A 24,514-nucleotide genomic window follows, 5' to 3' on the forward strand; every position below is an offset into this window, starting at 1 on the left:
TCTAATCTTTCCTCATAGCCAACATTCTCCAATCCAGGCAGCATTCTTGTAAACCTCCTCTGTACCCTCTCTCGTGTAATCACATCTTTCCTGTAATGTGGAGACCAGAACTGCACGCAGTACTCCAGCTGCGGCCTAACCAGTGTTTTATAAGTTCAAGCATAATCTCCCTGCTCTTGTATTCCATGCCTCGACTAATAAAGGCAAGTATTCCATATGCCTTCTTAACCACCTTATCTACCTGGCCTGATATCTTCAGGATCTGTGTACCTGCACTCCAAGGTCCCCTTGTTACTCTACACTTTTCAGTGTTGTACCATTTAATATGTATTTCCTTGCCTTGTTAGACCTCCGCAAATGCATTACCTCACACTTATCCGGATTGAATTCCATTTGCCACTGTTCTGCCCACCTGACCAGTACATTGATATCTTCCTGCAGTCCGCAGCTTTCTTCTTCATTATCAACCACACAGCCTATTTTAGTGTCATCTGCAAACTTCTTACTATCATACCCCCAACATTCAAGTCCAAGTCATTGATGTATACCACAAAAAGCAAGGGACCCAACACGGAGGCCTGCGGAACTCCACTGGAAACAGCCTTCCAGTCACAAAGACACCCATCAACCATGACTCTTTGCTTCCTGCCTCTGAGCCAATTTTGGATCCAACTTGCCACTTTGCCCTGGATCCCTTGGGCTTTTACTTTCGGGACCAGTCTTCCATGTGGTACCTTATCAAAAGCTTTGCTAAAATCCATATACAATACATCGTATGTACTGCCCTCATCAACCCTTCTGGTTACCGCCTAGAAAAATTCAATCAAGTTAGTCAGACACGAACTTCCCTTAACAAATCCATGCTGACCGTCCTTGATTAGTCCATTCTTTTCAAATGAAGATTTATCCTGTCCCTCAGGAGTTTTCCCAATAATTTTCTCACTACCGAGGTTAGGCTGACTGGCCTGTAATTACTCGGTCTGTCCCTTTCTCCCTTCTTAAACAAAGGTACAACATAAGCAGTCCTCCAGTCCTCTGGCACCACACCTGTACCCAGAGAGGACTGGAAAATGATACTCCAAGGTGTGGTTGCATGTGAATGTGTGCTGGAAAATGATTACGGAGGGAGGAAAAAAAGAGACACATTTTTGCATATGGATATCTGAATTTTACCCGTTTTATCCCCATCCTGCTGACACCTGCCCTGCTCTCTCTCCGTGCACATCCCCAACCCCTCTGTTACGCCTCAAACATAATCCAGAGCTTACCGCTTCCAGCTGCTGCTTCTTCTGTATTATAAGCTCCAGCATGAGGTTTACATTAGCAAGATCCAGACTGTCCTGGTCTGTGATTAACACATCCTGTATCGCCTGCCACCTGTCGCCATTCTAGGAAGGTAATTGGATAAACTTAAGAATTAATCGATATTCAAACCAAGTCTGCATATAATATCCACCATACCATCACGGCAAAATGGAGAACCCACAAAATAATCCCGCCCAGCAGGTGATGAAGACACCAGACGCCCCCCGACCCGCTCCCCCATCCCAAAACATGTCACCGTCAAACCGTCCCGCTCCACCAACGCTCACCGTCCCCACTTCCAATCCAACCCCACAGCGCGCCATCGTCACCCCATTCTGCAGTGAACACAAATGTAATCTGATCAAAAGAGTCTATTCCACGAAATCAAACAGGCAGGCAGTGTGAAGCTTTATCACTCGACATTCAGAAAGCAAAGCACATTTCAATTAGCCCACGAGTAGTGAGAGATCACATACCACCCAGGTCTAGATCAAAGACAGTAAATGTTACTCTTGTGGGCAAGTGAATGGCAGCATAGAGGAAAAATGGGCTGTACCCGCAGACTGGAGTACAGCGACTGCAGAACAGAGTGAGAGGAGAATACGGTACTCGTACAGGTTACAGTGAGAGGGGAATGGGACATTGTTCAGTAGGGGTTACAGTGAGAGGGGAATGGGACATTGTTCAGTACTGGTGTTACAGTGCGAGGGGACTGGGACATTGTTCAGTACTGGTGTTACAGTGCGAGGGGACTGGGACATTGTTCAGTACTGGTGTTACAGTGAGAGGGGAATGGGACATTGTTCAGTAGGGGTTACAGTGCGAGGGGAATGGGACATTGTTCAGTACTGGTGTTACACTGAGAGGGGAATGGGACATTGTTCAGTACTGGTGTTAATGAGAGGGGAATGGAACATTGTTCAGTACTGGTGTTAGTGAGAGGGGAATGGGACATTGTTCAGTTCTGGTGTTAGTGAGAGGGGAATGGGACATTGTTCAGTACTGGTGTTACAGTGCGAGGGGAATGGGACATTGTTCAGTACCGGTGTTACAGAGAATGGGACATTGTTCAGTACCGGTGTTACAGGGAATGGGACATTGTTCAGTACCGGTGTTACAGTGCGAGGGGAATGGGACATTGTTCAGTACTGGTGTTACAGTGCGAGGGGAATGGGACATTGTTCAGTACTGGTGTTACAGTGCGAGGGGAATGGGACATTGTTCAGTACTGGTGTTACAGTGAGAGGGGAATGGGACATTGTTCAGTACCGGTGTTACAGTGCGAGGGGAATGGGACATTGTAACACCAGTACTGAACAGAGAGGCGCGAATGCGACGTTGTTCAGCACTGGTGTTAGTGAGGGGGCAATGGGACATTGTTCAGTTCTGGTGTTAGTGAGAGGGGAATGGGACATTGTTCAGTTCTGGTGTTAGTGAGAGGGGAATGGGACATTGTTCAGTCCTGGTGTTACAGTGAGAGGGGAAGAAGACACTGTTCAGTACTGGTGTTACAGTGAGAGGTGAATGGGACATTGTTCAGTACTGGTGTTAGTGAGAGGGGAATAGGACATTGTTCAGTACTGGTGTTGGAGAGAGGGAAATGGGACATTGTTCAGTATAGGTGTTACAGTGAGGGGGAAATGGAACATTCTTCAGTACTGGTGTTAGTGAGAGGGGATTGGGACTTTGTTCAGTCCTGGTGTTACAGTGAGAGGGGAAGAAGACACTGTTCAGTACTGGTGTTACAGTGAGAGAGGAATGGGACATTGTTCAGTACTGGTGTTATAGTGCGAGCGGAATGGGACATTGTTCAGTGCTGGTGTTAGTGAGAGGGGAATGGGACATTGTTCAGTACTGGTGTCAGTGAGAGGGGAATGGGACATAGTTCAGTTCTGGTGTTACAGTGAGAGGGGAATGGGACATTGTTCAGTACTGGTGTTACAGTGAGAAGGGAATGGGACGTTATTCAGTACTGGTGTTACAGTGAGAGGGGAATGGGACATTGTTCAGGACTGATGTTCGGGAGAAGGGAATGGAACATTGTTCTATACTGGTGTTACAGTGCGAGGGGAATGGGACATTGTTCAGCACTGGTGTTAGTGAGGGGAGAATGGGACATTCTTCAGTACTGGTGTTACAGTTAGAAGGGATTGGAATATTGTTCAGTACTGGTGTTACAGTGAGGGGGAAATGGAACATTCTTCAGTACTGGTGTTAGTGAGAGGGGATTTGGACTTTGTTCAGTCCTGGTGTTAGTGAGAGGGGAATGGGACATTGTTCAGTACTGGTGTTACAGTGCGAGGGGAATGGGACATTGTTCAGTACCGGTGTTACAGAGAATGGGACATTGTTCAGTACCGGTGTTACAGGGAATGGGACATTGTTCAGTACCGGTGTTACAGTGCGAGGGGAATGGGACATTGTTCAGTACTGGTGTTACAGTGCGAGGGGAATGGGACATTGTTCAGTACTGGTGTTACAGTGCGAGGGGAATGGGACATTGTTCAGTACTGGTGTTACAGTGAGAGGGGAATGGGACATTGTTCAGTACCGGTGTTACAGTGCGAGGGGAATGGGACATTGTAACACCAGTACTGAACAGAGAGGCGCGAATGCGACGTTGTTCAGCACTGGTGTTAGTGAGGGGGCAATGGGACATTGTTCAGTTCTGGTGTTAGTGAGAGGGGAATGGGACATTGTTCAGTTCTGGTGTTAGTGAGAGGGGAATGGGACATTGTTCAGTCCTGGTGTTACAGTGAGAGGGGAAGAAGACACTGTTCAGTACTGGTGTTACAGTGAGAGGTGAATGGGACATTGTTCAGTACTGGTGTTAGTGAGAGGGGAATAGGACATTGTTCAGTACTGGTGTTGGAGAGAGGGAAATGGGACATTGTTCAGTATAGGTGTTACAGTGAGGGGGAAATGGAACATTCTTCAGTACTGGTGTTAGTGAGAGGGGATTGGGACTTTGTTCAGTCCTGGTGTTACAGTGAGAGGGGAAGAAGACACTGTTCAGTACTGGTGTTACAGTGAGAGATGAATGGGACATTGTTCAGTACTGGTGTTAGTGAGAGGGGAATAGGACATTGTTCAGTACTGGTGTTGGAGAGAGGGAAATGGGACATTGTTCAGTATAGGTGTTACAGTAAGAGGGGAATGGGACAGTGTTCAGTACTGGTGTTACAGTGCGAGCGGAATGGGACATTGTTCAGTGCTGGTGTTAGTGAGAGGGGAATGGGACATTGTTCAGTACAGGTGTTAGTGAGGGGGGAATGGGACATTGTTCAGTACTGGTGTTCGTGAGAGGGGAATGGGACATTGTTCAGTACTGGTGTCAGTGAGAGGGGAATGGGACATAGTTCAGTTCTGGTGTTACAGTGAGAGGGGAATGGGACATTGTTCAGTACTGGTGTTACAGTGAGAAGGGAATGGGACGTTATTCAGTACTGGTGTTACAGTGAGAGGGGAATGGGACATTGTTCAGGACTGATGTTCGGGAGAAGGGAATGGAACATTGTTCTATACTGGTGTTACAGTGCGAGGGGAATGGGACATTGTTCAGCACTGGTGTTAGTGAGGGGAGAATGGGACATTCTTCAGTACTGGTGTTACAGTTAGAAGGGATTGGAATATTGTTCAGTACTGGTGTTACAGTGAGGGGGAAATGGAACATTCTTCAGTACTGGTGTTAGTGAGAGGGGATTTGGACTTTGTTCAGTCCTGGTGTTAGTGAGAGGGGAATGGGACATTGTTCAGTGCTGGTGTTAATGAGAGGGGAATGGGACATTGTTCAGTACTGGTGTTAGTGAGAGGGGAATGGGACATTGTTCAGTGCTGGTGTTACAGTGAGAGGGGAATGGGACATTGTTCAGTACTGGTGTTACAGTGCGAGGGGAATGGGACATTGTTCAGTACTGGTGTTACAGTGAGAGGGGAATGGGACATTGTTCAGTACTGGTGTTAATGAGAGGGGAATGGGACATTGTTCAGTGCTGGTGTTACAGTGAGAGGGGAATGGGACATTGTTCAGTACTGGTGTTACAGTGAGAAGGGAATGGGACATTATTCAGTACTGGTGTTACAGTGAGAGGGGAATGGGATATTGTTCAGTACTGGTGTTACAGTGCGAGGGGAATGGGACATTGTTCAGTACTGGTGTTACAGTGAGAAGGGAATGGGACATTGTTCAGTACTGGTGTTACAGTGAGAGGGGAATGGGACATTGTTCAGTACTGGTGTTACAGTGCGAGGGGAATGGGACATTGTTCAGTACTGGTGTTACAGTGCGAGGGGAATGGGACATTGTTCAGTACTGGTGTTACAGTGAGAGGGGAATGGGACATTGTTCAGAACTGAGGTTCGGGAGAAGGGAATGGGACATTGTTCTATACTGGTGTTACAGTGCGAAGGGAATGGGACATTGTTCAATACTGGTATTAGAGAGGAGCATGGGACATTGTAACACCAGTACTGAACAGAGAGAGGGGAATGGGACATTGTTCAGCACTGGTGTTACAGTGAGGGGGCAATGGGACATTGTTCAGTGCTGGTGTTACAGTGAGGGGGCAATGGGACATTGTTCAGTGCTGGTGTTACAGTGAGGGGGCAATGGGACATTGTTCAGTACTGGTGTTAGTGAGAGGGGAAGAAGACAGTGTTCAGTCCTGGTGTTAGTGAGAGGGGAATGGGACATTGTTCAGTGCTGGTGTTAATGAGAGGGGAATGGGACATTGTTCAGTACTGGTGTTGCAGTGAGAGGGGAATGGGACAGTGTTCAGTACTGGTGTTAATGAGAGGGGAATGGGACATTGTTCAGTACTGGTGTTGCAGTGAGAGGGGAATGGGACAGTGTTCAGTACTGGTGTTAGTGAGAGGGGAATGGGACATTGTTCAGTGCTGGTGTTAGTGAGAGGGGAAGAAGACAGTGTTCAGTACTGGTGTTACAGTGAGAGGGGAATGGGACAGTGTTCAGTACTGGTGTTACAGTGAGAGGGAAATGGGACATTCTTCAGTACTGGTGTTAGTGAGAGGCGCGAATGCGACGTTGTTCAGCACTGGTGTTAGTGAGGGGGCAATGGGACATTGTTCAGCACTGGTGTTAGTGAGAGGGGATTGGGACTTTGTTCAGTCCTGGTGTTAGTGAGAGGGGAAGAAGACACTGTTCAGTACTGGTGTTACAGTGAGAGGTGAATGGGACATTGTTCAGTACTGGTGTTAGTGAGAGGGAAATGGGACATTGTTTAGTACTGGTGTTAGTGAGAGGGGAATGGGACATTGTTCAGTACTGGTGTTACAGTGAGAGGGGAATGGGACATTGCTCAGTACAGGTGTTCGTGAGGGGGGAATGGGACGCTGTTGAGTCCTGGTGTTAGTGAGGGGGGAATGGGACATTGTTCAATACTGGTGTTAGTGAGAGGGGAATGGGACATAGTTCAGTTCTGGTGTTACAGTGAGAGGGGAATGGGACATTGTTCAGTACTGGTGTTACAGTGAGAAGGGAATGGGACATTGTTCAGTACTGGTGTTACAGTGCGAGGGGAATGGGACATTGTTCAGCACTGGTGTTAGTGAGGGGAGAATGGGACATTCTTCAGTACTGGTATTACAGTTAGAGGGGATTGGAATATTGTTCAGTACTGGTGTTACAGTGAGGGGGAAATGGGACATTGTTCAGTACTGGTGTTAGTGAGAGGGGAATGGGACATTGTTCAGTACTGGTGTTGCAGTGAGAGGGGAATGGGACATTGTTCAGTACTGGTGTTAATGAGAGGGGAATGGGACATTGTTCAGTACTGGTGTTAATGAGAGGGGAATGGGACATTGTTCAGTACTGGTGTTGCAGTGAGAGGGGAATGGGACAGTGTTCAGTACTGGTGTTAGTGAGAGGGGAATGGGACATTGTTCAGCACTGGTGTTTGTGAGAGGGGAATGGGACATTGTTCAGTACTGGTGTTACAGAGAGAGGGGAATGGGACATTGTTCAGTACTGGTGTTACAGTGAGAGAGGGGAATTGGAAATTGTTCAGTACTGGTGTTACAGTGCGAGGGCAATGGGACATTGTTCAGTACTGGTGTTAATGAGAGGGGAATGGAACATTGTTCAGTACTGGTGTTAGTGAGAGGGGAATGGGACATTGTTCAGTACTGGTGTTACAGTGAGAGGGGAATGGGACATTGTTCAGTACTGGTGTTACAGTGAGAAGGGAATGGAACATTATTCAGTACTGGTGTTACAGTGAGAGGGGAATGGGACATTGTTCAGAACTGAGGTTCGGGAGAAGGGAATGGGACATTGTTCTATACTGGTGTTACAGTGCGAAGGGAATGGGACATTGTTCAATACTGGTATTAGAGAGGAGCATGGGACATTGTAACACCAGTACTGAACAGAGAGAGGGGAAGAAGACAGTGTTCAGTACTGGTGTTACAGTGAGAGGGGAATGGGACAGTGTTCAGCACTGGTGTTACAGTGAGAGGGAAATGGGACATTTTTCAGTACTGGTGTTACAGTGAGGGGGGAATAGGACATTGTTCAGTACTGGTGTTCCAGTTAGAGGGGATTGGAATATTGTTCTGTACTGGTGTTACAGTGAGAGGGGAATGCGACAGTGTTCAGTACTGGTGTTACAGTGAGAGGGGAATGGGACAGTGTTCAGTACTGGTGTTACAGTGAGAGGGGAATGGGACATTGTTCAGTAGTGGTGTTACAGTGAGAGGGGAAGAAGACAGTTTTCAGTACTGGTGTTAGTGAGAGGTGAATGGGACATTGTTCAGTACTGGTGTTGGTGAGAGGGGAATGGGACATTGTTCAGTACTGGTGTTGGAGAGAGGGGAATGGGACATTGTTCAGTACTGGTGTTACAGTGAGAGGGGAATGGGACAGTGTTCAGTACTGGTGTTACAGTGAGAGGGGAATGGGACAGTGTTCAGTACTGGTGTTACAGTGAGAGGGGAATGCGACAGTGTTCAGTACTGGTGTTACAGTGCGAGGGGAATGGGACATTGTTCAGTGCTGGTGTTACAGTGAGAGGGGAATGCGACAGTGTTCAGTACTGGTGTTACAGTGAGAGGGGAATGGGACATTGTTCAGTACCGGTGTTACAGTGCGAGGGGAATGGGACATTGTTCAGTGCTGGTGTTACAGTGAGAGGGGAATGGGACATTGTTCAGTACTGGTGTTACAGTGCGAGGGGAATGGGACATTGTAACACCAGTACTGAACAGAGAGGCGCGAATGCGACGTTGTTCAGCACTGGTGTTAGTGAGGGGGCAATGGGACATTGTTCAGTACTGGTGTTACAGTTAGAGAGGATTGGAATATTGTTCAGTACTGGTGTTACAGTGAGGGGGAAATGGAACATTCTTCAGTACTGGTGTTAGTGAGAGGGGATTGGGACTTTGTTCAGTCCTGGTGTTACAGTGAGAGGGGAAGAAGACACTGTTCAGTACTGGTGTTAGTGAGAGGGGAATGGGACATAGTTCAGTTCTGGTGTTACAGTGAGAGGGGAATGGGACATTGTTCAGTACTGGTGTTACAGTGCGAGCGGAATGGGACATTGTTCAGTGCTGGTGTTAGTGAGAGGGGAATGGGACATTGTTCAGTACTGGTGTCAGTGAGAGGGGAATGGGACATAGTTCAGTTCTGGTGTTACAGTGAGAGGGGAATGGGACATTGTTCAGTACTGGTGTTACAGTGAGAGGTGAATGGGACATTGTTCAGTACTGGTGTTAGTGAGAGGGGAATAGGACATTGTTCAGTACTGGTGTTGGAGAGGGAAATTGGACATTGTTCAGTATAGGTGTTACAGTAAGAGGGGAATGGGACAGTGTTCAGTACTGGTGTTACAGTGAGAGAGGAATGGGACATTATTCAGTACTGGTGTTACAGTGAGAGGGGAATGGGACATTGCTCAGTACTGGTGTTACAGTGAGAAGGGAATGGGACGTTATTCAGTACTGGTGTTACAGTGAGAGGGGAATGGGACATTGCTCAGTACTGGTGTTACAGTGAGAAGGGAATGGGACATTGTTCAGGACTGATGTTCGGGAGAAGGGAATGGGACATTGTTCAGTGCTGGTGTTAATGAGAGGGGAATGGGACATTGTTCAGTGCTGGTGTTACAGTGAGAGGGGAATGGAACATTGTTCAGTACTGGTGTTAGTGAGAGGGGAATGGGACATTGTTCAGTACTGGTGTTACAGTGAGAGGGGAATGGGACATTGTTCAGTACTGGTGTTAATGAGAGGGGAATGGAACATTGTTCAGTACTGGTGTTAGTGAGAGGGGAATGGGACATTGTTCAGTACTGGTGTTAGTGAAAGGGGAATTGGACATTGTTCAGTACTGGTGTTACAGTGAGAGGGGAATGGGACATTGTTCAGTACTGGTGTTACAGTGAGAAGGGAATGGGACATTATTCAGTACTGGTGTTACAGTGAGAAGGGAATGGGACATTATTCAGTACTGGTGTTACAGTGAGAAGGGAATGGGACATTGTTCAGTATTGGTGTTACAGTGAGAGGGGAATGGGACATTGTTCAGTACTGGTGTTACAGTGAGAAGGGAATGGGACATTATTCAGTACTGGTGTTACAGTGAGAGGGGAATGGGACATTGTTCAGTACTGGTGTTACAGTGAGAGGGGAATGGGACATTGTTCAGAACTGAGGTTCGGGAGAAGGGAATGGGACATTGTTCTATACTGGTGTTACAGTGCGAAGGGAATGGGACATTGTTCAATACTGGTATTAGAGAGGAGCATGGGACATTGTAACACCAGTACTGAACAGAGAGAGGGGAATGGGACATTGTTCAGCACTGGTGTTACAGTGAGGGGGCAATGGGACATTGTTCAGTGCTGGTGTTAGTGAGAGGGGAATAGGACATTGTTCAGTACTGGTGTTCCAGTTAGAGGGGATTGGGATATTGTTCAGTACTGGTGTTAGTGAGAGGGGAATGGGACATTGTTCAGTAGTGGTGTTACAGTGAGAGGGGAAGAAGACAGTGTTCAGTACTGGTGTTTGTGAGAGGTGAATGGGACATTGTTCAGTCCTGGTGTTCGTGAGAGGGGAATAGGACATTGTTCAGTACTGGTGTTGGTGAGAGGGGAATGGGACATTGTTCAGTACTGGTGTTGGAGAGAGGGGAATGGGACATTGTTCAGTACTGGTGTTACAGTGAGAGGGGAATGGGACAGTGTTCAGTACTGGTGTTACAGTGAGAGGGGAATGGGACAGTGTTCAGTACTGGTGTTACAGTGCGAGGGGAATGGGACATTATTCAGTACTGGTGTTACAGTGAGAGGGGAATGGGACATTGTTCAGTGCTGGTGTTACAGTGAGAGGGGAATGGGACATTGTTCAGTACTGGTGTTAATGAGAGGGGAATGGAACATTGTTCAGTACTGGTGTTAGTGTGAGGGGAATGGGACATTGTTCAGTTCTGGTATTCGTGCGAGGGGAATGGGACATTGTTCAGTACTGGTGTTAGTGAGAGGGGAATGGGACATTGTTCAGTACTGGTGTTACAGTGAGAGGGGAATGGGACATTGTTCAGTACTGGTGTTAGTGAGAGGGGAATGGGACATTGTTCAGTACTGGTGTCAGTGAGTGGGGTTTGGGACATTGTTCAGCACTTTTGTTCCAGTGAGAGGGAAATGGGACATGGTTCGGTACTGGTGTTAGTGAGAGGGGAATGGGACATTGTTCAGTACTGGTGTTAATGAGAGGGGAATGGGACATTGTTCAGTACTGGTGTTAGTGAGAGGGGAATGGGACATTGTTCAGTACTGGTGTTACAGTGCGAGGGGAATGCGACAGTATTCAGTCATGGTGTTAGTGAGAGGGGAATGGGACATTGTTCAGTCCTGGTGTTAGTGAGAGGGGAATGCGACATTGTTCAGTACTGGTGTTAGTGGGAGGGGAATGGGACATTGTTCAGTCCTGGTGTTAGTGAGAGGGGAATGCGACATTGTTCAGTACTGGTGTTAATGAGAGGGGAATGGGACATTGTTCAGTACTGGTCCAACAGTGAGAGGGGAATATGACATTGTTCAGTCCTGGTGTTAGTGAGAGGGGAATGGGACATTGTTCAGTACTGGTATTACAGTGAGAGGGGAATGGGACATTGTTCAGTCCTGGTGTTACAGTGAGAGGGGAATGGGACAGTGTTCAGTACTGGTGTTACAGTGCGAGGGGAATGGGACATTGTTCAGTGCTGGTGTTACAGTGAGAGGGGAATGGGACATTGTTCAGTACTGGTGTTACAGTGAGAGGGGAATGGGACATTGTTCAGTACTGGACCGCCCCACCGGCCGTAAACAACGGACCCAGCGCAGACTGTTGGTGAACGGCAGACTCAGCGCGGATCCCTGCGGGACCACTTCCTAATTCCTGACTGTCCTAGTAACTTCCCTTTACTCCTTGACACTGGTTTTTGTTTGGTAGCTGCGTTTCATTCCATCCTGGTACCTGACCCCACCCGCACTGGCCTTTGTCCTGAGACCTGTGTGGCATCTTACTGATGCCCCAACAGCGAGTGTCCCAGGCTGCGCACAGTGCAGTTCACTCAGCATAGCTCAGGCACATTGTGGAATATCCGTCGGTACTTACTGGGTGCTCGAGTTTCAGTCGCTTCTCTTCAGACCTTTGCTTCTGTTTCAGGATTAGTTCGTTAACTACAAGGTAACAGAAAATTATTACCCACGCTGCAGCTATACTTTCACGAACAGCAGCATTACCTGCTCTAACATCATCGTACAATTACAGAGGGGAACATTATAACCAGAGCGGACCAGCTTAATGCTGTTTTACAGCATTCACCAATATACCATGGGGACGGACACAGCTCATGCACACCCTGTACTTTTCCCTGTATACCAGCGTTCAAATCGAGCTGGATAAAAGAGTGCATTCCTTGCAATCACTTCTTCCCAAACTCCACTTCTCCTGCCTTTCCACTGCATCACTCTGCCAGGGTAATGCTAACTTCAGACCGCGCAGACCTCGGGCCCCTTCTTCCCAGACCTGTGGTCCTGGTCAACAGATAAAAGAGGGGTTTCCCCTTCTCACGGCACCAGGTGAATAGTGCATCAAAATCTCTCTCCGGATACGTGGCAGGGGAAGGGGGGGGAGGGAGAGGGGGGGGGAGGGAGGGGGGGGGGAGGGGAGGGAGAGGGGGGGGGGGAGGGAGAGGGGGGGCCGGAGGGAGAGGGGGGGCCGGAGGGAGAGGGGAGAGGGGCCGGAGGGGAGGGGAGAGGGGCCGGAGGGGAGGGGAGAGGGGCCGGAGGGGAGGGGAGAGGGGAGGGGAGAGGGGCCGGAGGGGAGGGGAGGGGAGGGGAGAGGGGCTGGAGGGGAGGGGAGGGGAGGGGAGGGAAGAGGGGCCGGAGGGGAGGGGAGGGAAGAGGGGCCGGAGGGGAGGGGAGGGGAGAGGGGCCGGAGGGGAGGGGAGGGGAGAGGGGCGGGGAGAGGGGCCGGGGGGGGGGGGGGGGGGAGGAGGGGGAGGAGGGAAGAGGGGAGAGGAGAGGAGCCAGGGGTGAGGGGACAGGAGAGGGGGAAGGCCGAGGGGAGGGGGAAGGCCGAGGGGAGGGGGAAGGCCGAGGGGAGGGGGAAGGGGGGGCCGAGGGGCGGGGGAAGGGGGGGCCGAGGGGAGGGCGGGGGAAGGGGGGGCCGAGGGGAGGGCGGGGCCGAGGGGGGCCGAGGGGAGGGGGAAGGGGGGGGCCGAGGGGAGGGGGAAGGGGGGTGGAAGGGGGGGGGGGCCGAGGGGAGGGGGAAGGGGGGGCCGAGGGGAGGGGGAAGGGGGGGCCGAGGGGAGGGGGAAGGGGGGGCCGAGGGGAGGGGGAAGGGGGGGGCCGAGGGGAGGGGGAAGGGGTGGGGCCGAGGGGAGGGGGAAGGGGTGGGGCCGAGGGGAGGGGGAAGGGGGGGGCCGAGGGGAGGGGGACGGGGGGAGCCGAGGGGGCCGAGGGGAGGGGGAAGGGGGGGGTCCCGAGGGGAGGGGGGGCCCCGAGGGGAGGGGGAAGGGGGGGCCCGAGGGGAGGGGGAAGGGGGGGCCCCGAGGGGAGGGGGAGCCCCGAGGGGAGGGGGAAGGCGGGGTAGCCCGAGGGGAGGGGGAAGGGCCGAGGGGAGGGGGAAGGGCCGAGGGGAGGGGGAAGGGCCGAGGGGAGGGGGAAGGGCCGAGGGGAGGGGGAAGGGAGGGGGAAGGGGAGGGGGAAGGGCCGAGGGGAGGGGGAAGGGCCGAGGGGAGGGGGAAGGGCCGAGGGGAGGGGGAAGGGCCGAGGGGAGGGGGAAGGGCCGAGGGGAGGGGGAAGGGCCGAGGGGAGGGGGAAGGGCCGAGGGGAGGGGGAAGGGCCGAGGGGAGGGGGAAGGGCCGAGGGGAGGGGGAAGGGCCGAGGGGAGGGGGAAGGGCCGAGGGGAGGGGGAAGGGAGGGGGAAGGGCCGAGGGGAGGGGGAAGGGCCGAGGGGAGGGGGAAGGGAGGGGGAAGGGCAGAGGGGAGGGGGAAGGGCCGAGGGGAGGGGGAAGGGAGGGGGAAGGGCCGAGGGGAGGGGGAAGGGCCGAGGGGAGGGGGAAGGGAGGGGGAAGGGAGGGGGAAGGGCCGAGGGGAGGGGGAAGGGAGGGGGAAGGGCCGAGGGGAGGGGGAAGGGCGGGCCGAGGGGAGGGGGAAGGGGGGGCCGAGGGGAGGGGGAAGGGGGGGCCGAGGGGAGGGGGAAGGGGGGGGCCGAGGGGAGGGGGAAGGGGGGGGCCGAGGGGAGGGGGAAGGGGTGGGGCCGAGGGGAGGGGGAAGGGGTGGGGCCGAGGGGAGGGGGAAGGGGGGGGCCGAGGGGAGGGGGACGGGGGGAGCCGAGGGGGCCGAGGGGAGGGGGAAGGGGGGGGTCCCGAGGGGAGGGGGGGCCCCGAGGGGAGGGGGAAGGGGGGGCCCGAGGGGAGGGGGAAGGGGGGGCCCCGAGGGGAGGGGGAGCCCCGAGGGGAGGGGGAAGGCGGGGTAGCCCGAGGGGAGGGGGAAGGGCCGAGGGGAGGGGGAAGGGCCGAGGGGAGGGGGAAGGGCCGAGGGGAGGGGGAAGGGAGGGGGAAGGGGAGGGGGAAGGGCCGAGGGGAGGGGGAAGGGCCGAGGGGAGGGGGAAGGGCCGAGGGGAGGGGGAAGGGCCGAGGGGAGGGGGAAGGGCCGAGGGGAGGGGGAAGGGCCGAGGGGAGGGGGAAGGGCCGAGGGGAGGGGGAAGGGCCGAGGGGAGGGGGAAGGGCCGAGGGGAGGGGGAAGGGCCGAGGGGAGGGGGAAGGGCCGAGGGGAGGGGGAAGGGCCGAGGGGAGGGGGAAGGGAGGGGGAAGGGCCGAGGGGAGGGGGAAGGGCCGAGGGGAGGGGGAAGGGAGGGGGAAGGGCAGAGGGGAGGGGGAAGGGCCGAGGGGAGGGGGAAGGGAGGGGGAAGGGCCGAGGGGAGGGGGAAGGGCCGAGGGGAGGGGGAAGGGAGGGGGAAGGGAGGGGGAAGGGCCGAGGGGAGGGGGAAGGGAGGGGGAAGGGCCGAGGGGAGGGGGAAGGGCGGGGGAAGGGCCGAGGGGAGGGGGAAGGGCGGGGGAAGGGCCGAGGGGAGGGGGAAGGCGGGGGGGGGCCGAGTCAAGGGCGAAGGGTGGGGGGCCGAGTCAAGGGCGAAGGGTGGGGGGCCGAGGGGATAGAGTCAAGCTCCTTCTGCACTCCGAGGGCAGGTACAGCACAGGTTAGATACAGAGTATCATTTAATTCTACACTATTGTCCCATGGCAAATACACTGTGGATTGAATACAAAGTCAAATCTCTGGCTGGAGTCCCATCAAACACTCCCAGATCAGGTACAGGGGGTTAGATACAGAGTAATGCTCCCTCTACACTGTCCCATCAAACACTCCCAGGGCAGGTACAGCACGGGGTTAGATACAGAGTAAAGCTCCCTCTACTCTGTCCCATCAAACACTCCCAGGGCAGGTACACCACGTGTTAGATACAGAGCTAAGACACAGAGCGTAGCTACAGATTGCAGCATTAACTGAGGGCATCATGTAGAGTGGGAAGTTTAGAATTTGGCAAGAGTAGGAATTCGGTGCACAGGGGAAGATGTTTCTTTTTCCCTTTAGCACTTGTAGAGGTCTGTGTAAGCTTGGGGCAGTAAGTAGAGTGGCAGACTTAAACAGTATGCAAGAACCAGCAGCAGCAGAGGCTATCGGGAAAGGAGTGGCAAATTTAAATTGAGGGAGAGCCCGCAGAGGGACAAAGTGATGTTACAATCGGTTGCTGATGAGCATTACGTTTATTGGTTAGTGTTTTTTATTTACTGGTTTGTGTTTTGGTCTTAGCTAAACAGTTAAATGGGCTTCAAGCTAAAAATAATCTATCAATAAATGTCATCTATGAATAGATCGAGACTAAGATATGGCAGAGCAGGTTGAGTGTCTGGCCTGCATTATGTGGGAGTTTGCGGACAGTTTGAGTGTACTATTGATGTCTCCACCTTGAATCTCTCCGGCTCAGCGTCATTGAGCTGGAGGCACACATAAGGGAGCAGGAGTATCATCTGGATGGTTTTCTCCAAGTGAGAGAGAGAACAAGGATCCGCAGAAACTAAGCCTATCCAACAGGGACAATTGGAAGGACAGCCAGAATGCTGACCGTGGCAATGGGGGGAGGATGGGAATCATTAGGGGGACAGATAGCATCCTTTGTAAGCAGATCGAGAGTCCCGCATGGTTTGTTGCCTACCTGGTGCCAGGGTGAGGGACATCTTGGAAGGATATCAGAGACTGAGTATCCAGTCGTTGTGGTCCATGTTGAGACCAACAACATAGGAAAGAGTAGGCAAGAGGTCCTGTTCAGAGAGTATTAGGAGCTAAGTTAATAAACAGGACCTCAAGGGTTATATCTGGATTATTAGTCGAGCTACTTGCAAATTGGTATAGGGATAAGCAGATTAGGGAGATGAACACAGTATTGAAGATTGAAGGGGTGGTGTGCGAAAGAGGGGCTCGATTTCCTGGGTCGCTGGCACTAATACTGAGACAGGAAGGAGCTGTTCCGTTGGGTCACACTCCACCTGAACCGGGCTGGGACCAATCTGAGCAGAATGGATAAATAGGGCAGTCACAAGAACATTAAATCAGCAAACGGGCAGGAGGGGTTGGTGTAAAAGGCAACACGTATCATCCCGAAACAAACAAAAAGGAAGCGAGTAGAGTAATAGTCAGAAATTGTGCATTAGAGTTCGGGTTAGGGTTGTGCATTGTGCATTAGACATTAGACATCAAGGGCTAGCCAAAGTGCCATACCTCACCCAGTCCCAGTACATCCCTCCCCCAGCCAAAGTGCCATACCTCACCCAGTCCCAGTACATCCCTCCCCCCAACTGAAGTGCCTTACCCAAGCGCAACAGCATCCTCCCCCCACCCCCCATAGATGGGGCATTGAGTACGGATTGTTAACAGGTTTGTTGGGCATGAAGTGAATAGTGACAGTGTCTTGACTTCTGGATATCATCCACTCCAACAATGTCCCCTGTAGGGGGTTGGAAAAACGTGATCCGTCTTCAGAGTTCTCTCTCTCCTCCGAACCCCCCCCCCACCACGGCTGTGTGTCTCTTCCCTCCCGCCCCGCCACCCACTCCCCCCTCCAGCTCACGCTCTCTATCTCCCCCCCCCCGCTTGGGACTCATGGCTCAGCAGGAGGCTCAGGGCCCGGTCGGAGGCTCGCAGCTCACATGAGGCACGGTTGGCCGGAGAAACAGGCTCGCGGAGGAGCAGTGGCCTGCCCGCCATCGGGTGCATGCTTGCATGCTGCCTGGGGGGGGTGGGGGGAGAAAGAGAATGAGATTCTGAGCGCCTCAGGTCCTGCAGCTGGCACCACGTGGATGGAATGCTTCGGCCGGGAGGGTGGGGGAGCAGAACTTGACAGGGGGCTGGGCTTGTTGCCAGTGTCAAAAAAGTGCAGTGGGGGCAGGGGGGCGGGGCTTGACAGATGCCTGTCTGTCAAAAAAAGTGCAGTACCAATAGTTAGTCCCAATTTCTTATGAGGCTCAGTGTCAAATTTATCTGTTTTGTCTCAACACTGCTGTGAAGCACCTTGGGCCATTTCATTATGTTAAAGGCACTAAATAAATAAAAGTTGTTGTTACGACTCGTCAAGTGCCTATCCAAGTACTCTTTATATGCAGTGAAGGTTTCCGCCTATACAACCCTTTCAGGTAGTGAGTTCCTGACCCTCACCACACTGGGTGAAAAAAATTCTCTAGCATTCCCCTCTAATCCTTCTACCAATTATTTTAAACCTATGCTCACTGGTTATTGGCCTCTCTGATAAGAGAAATAGGTCCTTCCTAGCCACTCTATGTAGGCCCTTCATAACTTTATACACCTCAATTAAATCTTCCCTCAGCCTCTTCTGTTCCAAAGAAAACAACCCCAGCCTATCCAATCTTTCCTCATAGCTAAAATTTGCTGGTCCTGGCAACATCCTCGTAAATCTCCTCTGTACCCACTCTCTAGTGCAATCACATCTTTCCTATAATGTGGTGACCCGAACTGTACGCAGTACTCTAGCTGTGGCCCAACTAGTGTTTTATACATAGAATCATAGAAATTTACAGCACAGAAGGCAGCCATTTCGGCCCATCGTGCCCGCGCCGGCCGACAAACAACTATCTAGCCTAATCCCACTTTCCAGTTCTTGGTCCGTAGCCTTGTAGGTTATGGCACTTCAAGTGCATATACAAGCACTTTTTAAAATGTACTAGCATAACCTCCCTGCTCTTATATTCTGTGCCTCGGTTAATTAAGAAAATCATCCCTTATGCCTTCTTAACCGCCTTATCTACCTATCCTGCTACCTTCAGGGATCTGTGGACATGCACTCCAAAGTCTCTTTGTTCCTCTACACTTCAGTGTCCTTCCATTAATGTGAGCAGTGTCTCAGTGGGTAGCACTCTCGCCTCGGAGTCAGAAGGTTGTGGATTCAAGTCCCACTCCAGGAACTTGAGCAGATAGAAATCTAGTTTGACACTCCAGTGCAGTGCTGAAGGAGTGCTGCACTGTCGGAGGTGCCCGTTTCAGATGAGACGTTAAACCGAGGCTGCGTCTGCCACTCAGGTGGATGTAAAAGATTCCATGGCACTATTTTTAAGAAGAACAGGGGATTTATCCTCGGTGGTTAAGAATAATATGGGCCCCTTAAGAACTGACAATGGTGATAGAAAGGAAAATAAGGAAATGGCAGAAATGTTAAATAAATACTTACAGTAGAGGAAGAGGATAGCATGCCGGAGATCCAAAGCAAATTCATGTAATGAAGAAAATAATGGCAGTAAAAAGTGACAAACCCCCAGGATCAGATAGTTTGCATCCCAGGGTTTAAAGTAGGTGAATACATTGCAGATGACCGAACTATGATCTTCCAAAGTCCTCTTGATTCAGAATATTAAAAGACGAGCAGGAATAGGCCATACGGCCCTGCGAGCCTGCTCCGCCAGTCAATTAGATCATGGCTGATCTTCAACCCCAATTCCACTTTCCTGCCTGATCTTCATATCCCTCGATTCCCGAGACTCCAAAAATCTCTCTCAGCCTTGATTATACTCAACAACTGAGCATCTACAGCCCTCGGGTGTAGAGAATTCCAATAAAATCTTCTGTGTGAAGAAATTTCTCATCTCAGTCCTAAATAGCCGATCCATAATCCCGAGACTATATCCCCAAGTCCTAGACTCTCCAGTCAGTGGAAACAGCCTCTTTACATTAGAAAATTACACGCCACTCCGCTATTACTGAATGCATTTTTTTTGAAGAGGTGACTAATGCAGTGGACAGGGGAATGTCTACGGATGGTATTTATATGGACTTCCAGAAGCTATCGATAAAATCCCTCATAAGAGGCTGTTAGCTGACATTGAAGCTCATGGAATTGAGACCAAATTATTGACCTGGTTAGGAGATTGGCAGAGCGTCAGGAAACACAGTAGGGATAATGAGCGTGTACTCTAATTGGCAGGATGTGACAAGTAGTATTTTGGGGCCTCAACTATTTATTAATGACTTTGATGATGGGAAAGAGAGCCACATAGCCAAGTTTGTCGATTACACAAAGATAGGTGGCACTGTAAGCAGTATAGATGGAAGTATAACATTACAAAGATATTAATAGATTAAGTGAATAGGCAAAACTGTGGCAAATGGATTTCAATTTAGGCAAATGTGAGGTTATCCACTTTGGACCTAAAAAGGATATATCAGAGTACTTTCTAAATGGTGAAAAGATAGATGCAGTGGAGGTCCAGAGATTAGGGCTCCATGTATATAGATCATTAAAATATCATGGACAGCTACAGAAAATAATCAATAAAAACTAATGGAATTGTGATCTTTATATCTGGAGGACTAGAATACAAGGGGGTAGAAGTTATGCTGCAGCTGTACACCTGGAGTAGTGTTCAGTTCTGGGCACCACACCTTAGGAAGGATATATTGGTCTTGGAGGGAGTGCAGTGTAGGTTTACCAGAATACTACCTGAACTCTAAGGGTTAAATTACAAGCAGAGATTACACAAACTAGGGTTGTAGTCCCTGGAATTTAGAAAGTTAGGGGGTGATTTGATTGAAGTTTTCACGGTATTATGGAGAACTGACAGGGTAGAGAGAGAACCTATTGCTGTTGGTTGGGGAAATCCAGGACAATTGGACATAAGCCTAAAAGTTAGAGCTGGGCTTTCAGGAGTGAAGTTAGGAAACACTGCTAGATGTTTCAAACTCTCTTCTGCAAACAGAAGTTGATGCTGGGTCAATTGTTAAATGAGATTGACATTGATAACCAAAAGATATTAAGGGATATGGGGAAAAGGTAGGTAGATGGAGTTATGGTGGCTGATTTGTGACCTCTCATTGAATGGTGGAATGGGTGCGAGGGGCTAAATGGCCAAATCCTGTTCCGACGTAGTAAAGTTCCTCCTACACGGTCCCATCAAACACTCCCAGGGCAGATACCGCACGGATTAGATGAGAGCAAAATTCACTCTAAACTGTCACAAACACACCAACAACAGATACAGCACGGGGTTAGATACAGAGTAAATCTCCCTCTACACTGTCCCAAACACTCCCTGGGCAGGTAGAACAATGAGCCTCAGTTTCAAACTGAATAGTTGCTCAGCACGAGGCTGCTGACGTCACAGCCCAATCTACTGCCCTGGCCATCAAGTGGCGGAGCATGGAAGGTTGTCAGACTGAGGCAGGCCATATTTCTGCCAATTATTACTGCAGGCAGTTGTGTGTTGTTGCCTCATAGCCACTGGATTAAAACTGCCCAAACACATGTAATGAAGATTTCCTGGAGCCAGCAAATGTTGGCCAAGGCTCAGAAAGTTGCAGGGTGCCCGTGTGCTCCTGTCTGTAGTTTATATATGTAAACAAAGGACAAAGCTCAAGTTACTGCATCCTTTGATTGGAATGATCAGCCTTACTGCTAGTACTGACCAATCTGACCTTATAACCTGAGACTTACCGAGAAAGTTAGGGTACAGCTGATCGACATTATCGATTACATAGTTGCACTTTGGGCACCGGTTACTGACCTCCAGGCTTTGACGAATACATTTATAGCTGGAGAAAGACCAGGCAACAAGTTAGAACATTCAAACTCTTTCCTCTCTTCTCCAACTATTAAACACTCGCCCTCGTGGAACATCTCCCATTCACTATTAAACACACTCACCCTCGTGGAATATCTCCCATTCACTATTAAACACACTCACCCTCGTGGCACATCTCCTATTCACTATTAAACACACTCACCCTCGTGGTACATCTCCCATTCACTATTAAACACACTCACCCTCGTGGAACATCTCCCATTCACTATTAAACACACTCACCCTCGTGGTACATCTCCTATTCACTATTAAACACACTCACCCTCGTGGTACATCTCCCATTCATTATTAAACACACTCATCCTCGTGCTTAAGGTGATTGGAGTTCATTACCTTTAGAATCAGTTCCCATGGAGATTCCTGGAATTTGGGTAAAGGGAATCGGTTGATTTTGTGGAAGTTGTTCTGAAGTTCCCCAATGCTATCATACCAAAGTCAGATCTAGATATGCAGCTGCAGTATATCAGCAGCCCCTCAGTACCTGTGTCACAAGCAAGTCTCTGGAGCCGATTTTAAGTTTTATAAGAAATGAAGGCTGCAATCTTTGGATTTTCTTTAATGAGACGTGAATCTTTAATGTGAAAACAATACTCTATACTGCAAACGCCAGGCTTTCGTTCCAAGTAGATATGGTGCAAGTGCAGCACTGCACTGACAGTGACAACATTGATAGTCTGCCTGCTTTTCATAGATCGCAGTGTAGGTGAGCGCGTTAATCTTGGAGCAACTTACGAAATTGTCCATAAAATACTGACACTGACTTTTGGTTACTCTACCAGAAAACACCAAGTCTGGTTCAATGAGATCCAGGAGCTAATAAACCACAAACACAAGGCATTTCTGAATTGGAAAGAACTCCACAACGCGAGTGAAAGAAAGCAGCTCTACAGACAACTGAAGGCCGAGGTCCAAAGAAAAACCCGCGACATAAAGAACAAATGGTGGTCGAAAAAAGCAGGAGAACCAGCATCTAGCCGACAATCACGTGCGGGATTTTTTAGTGCAGTCAAGACCACCTACAGCCCAAGCACCCAAGGTCCTACCCCACTGAGGGCCAAGAATGGAGAGGTACTCATCAAGGACAGCAAGGCAGTCAGTGCCCGCTGGAAGGAGCACTTAGCGGATCTTCTCAACTTTAGACTCACTTTAACGTGAGTGTCCTTGACTCCATCCCACAGCATGCTACCAGTCACCACCTCGGCACAATCCCAGCCCAGCACGAGGCTCAAAAGGCCATCTAACAACTGAAGAACAGCAAGGCCTCGAGCAGATGGAATCACTGCCGAAGTACTGAAGCATGGCGGAGAAGTACTCGACGCAAATCCATGACCTTATCTCTCGTATCTGGAAGGAGGAGAGCTTGCCTGGGGATCTCAGATGCCGTAATCGTGACCATCTTCAAGAAAGAGGACTAGTCCGACAGCGGTAGAGGAGTTTTCTGTTGTCTGCAACAGGGAAAATTATCGCAAGAATCCGCCTCAATTGTCCCCTCCCAGTGGCTGAAGATCTCCTTCCAGAATCGCAATGCAGATTCCGCCCACTAAGAGGTGCAACGGACATAATCTTCACCGTGCAACAAATCCAAAAAAAATGTAGGGAGTAGCATAAACATCTGTACTTTGCTCTCTTTGACCTCACAAAGGCGTTCGACTATCAAACGCGAGGGATGATGGAGTGTCCTCATCAAATGCGGCTGCCCTCAAACATCTGTCACCATCCTCCGCCTGCTTCACAATGACATGCAAACCGTGATTCTCACCAATGGATCCACCACAGGCCCAATACATGTGCAGACCAGGGTCAAGCAAGGCTGTGTCATCGCACCAACGCTCTTCTCAATCTTCCTCGCTGCAATGCTTCATCTCAACCTTAACAAGCTCCCCGCTGGAGTGGAGTTAATCTACAGGACAAGGGGGAAATTGTTCAACCTCCGACGCCTCCAGTCCAGATCCAAGGTTGCTCCAACCTCTGTCAGTAAATTACAATATGCAGATGACGCTTGCATTTGTTCGCACACGGAGTCCGAACTCCAAACCATCATTGACACCTTCACTGAAGCATATGAAAGTCTGGGCCTCACATTAAATATCAGTAAGACAAAGGTCCTCTATTAACCAGCCCCTGCCACACAGCAATGCTCCCCGGTTATCAAGATCCACGATGAAACCTTGGACAATGTGGACCACTTCCCATACCTTGGGAGCCTACTATCAGCAAGGGCAGACATCAATGATGAAGTCCAACACCGTCTTCAGTCTGCCAGTACAGTTTTCGGCCGCCTGAGAAAAAGAATGTTTGAAGACCAGGATCTCAAACCCAACATCAAGCTCATGATCTATAAAGCAGTAGTGATACCCACCCTCCTATATACTTCTGAGACATGGACTGTGTAGAGTAGGCACCACAAAGCACTAGAGAAGTCCCATCAACGCTGCCTCCACAAAATCCTGCAAATTCATTGGCAGGATAGGCGCACCAATGTTAGTGTTCTCTCTCAGACCAACATCCCCAGCATTGAGGCATTGACCAGGCTCGACCAGTTCACATGCCCGATACTAAATTCCCAAAACAAGCGTTCTCAGAGTTCCGTCACGGTAGGCAAGCCCCCAGGAGGGCAGAGAAAATGCTTCAAGGACTCCATCAAAGCCTCGTTGAAAAAATGCAACATCCCCACCCACTCTTGGGAGCAGTACTCGGTAAAATAACGTGACGAAAGGCGGACAAGTTCCCTGGACCTGTTGGCTTACATCCTAGGGTCTTAAAAGAAGTGGCTGCAGAGATAGTGGTTGCATTGGTTGTAATCTACCAAAATTCCCTTGATTCTGGGGTAGTCCCAGCGGATTGGAAAACCGCAAATGTAACGCCCTTATTTTAAAAAGTAGGCAGACAAGCAGGAAACGATAGACCAGTTAGCCTAACATCTGTGGTTGGGAAAATGCTGGAGTCCATTATTAAGGAAGCAGTAGCGGGACATTTGGAAAAGCCGAATTCAATCAAGCAAAGTCAGCATGGTTTTATGAAAGGGAAATCATGTTTGACAAATTTGCTGGAGGTCTTTGAGGATGTAACGAGCAGGGTGGATAAGGGGGAACCAGTGGATGTGGTGTATTTGGATTTCCAGAAGGCATTCGATAAGGTGCCACATAAAAGGTTAGTGCACAAGATAAAAGTTCACGGGGTTCGGGTAATATATTAGCAAGGATAGAGGATTGGCTAACTAACAGAACAGACTGTCGGGATAAATGGGTCATTTTCCGGTTGGCAAACAGTGACTAGTGGGGTACCGCAGGGATCAGTGCTGGGTCCTCAACTATTTACAATCTATGTTAATGACTTGGATGAAGGGACCGAGTGTAATGTAGCCAAGTTTGCTGATGATACAAAGATATAAGGAGGACACAAAAAATCTGCAAAGGATATAGACAGGCTAAGTGAGTGGGCAAAAATTTGGCAGATGGAGTATGATGTGGGGAAATGTGAGGTTATCCACTTTGGCAGAAAAAAAGATAGAAAAGCAAATTATAATTTAAATGCAGAAAAATTGCAAAGTGTTGGAGTGCAGAA

At 50.4% G+C, this 24,514-nt stretch overlaps 1 protein-coding gene across 1 annotated transcript in view; it reads right to left on the bottom strand.

Annotated features, from left to right (window-relative positions):
* The window catches only part of cop1 (COP1 E3 ubiquitin ligase), an 87,622-nt gene that overhangs the window by 46,775 nt on the left and 16,333 nt on the right, over positions 1-24,514 (bottom strand). The window contains 3 exon segments of the mRNA XM_070887460.1: positions 1,269-1,388; positions 11,917-11,981; positions 20,803-20,900. Of these exon segments, the coding sequence (XP_070743561.1) occupies positions 1,269-1,388; positions 11,917-11,981; positions 20,803-20,900 (283 nt within the window).

This window comes from Pristiophorus japonicus, chromosome 8, assembly GCF_044704955.1.
Source record: "Pristiophorus japonicus isolate sPriJap1 chromosome 8, sPriJap1.hap1, whole genome shotgun sequence".
NCBI classification, from domain to species: Eukaryota; Metazoa; Chordata; class Chondrichthyes; family Pristiophoridae; genus Pristiophorus; species Pristiophorus japonicus.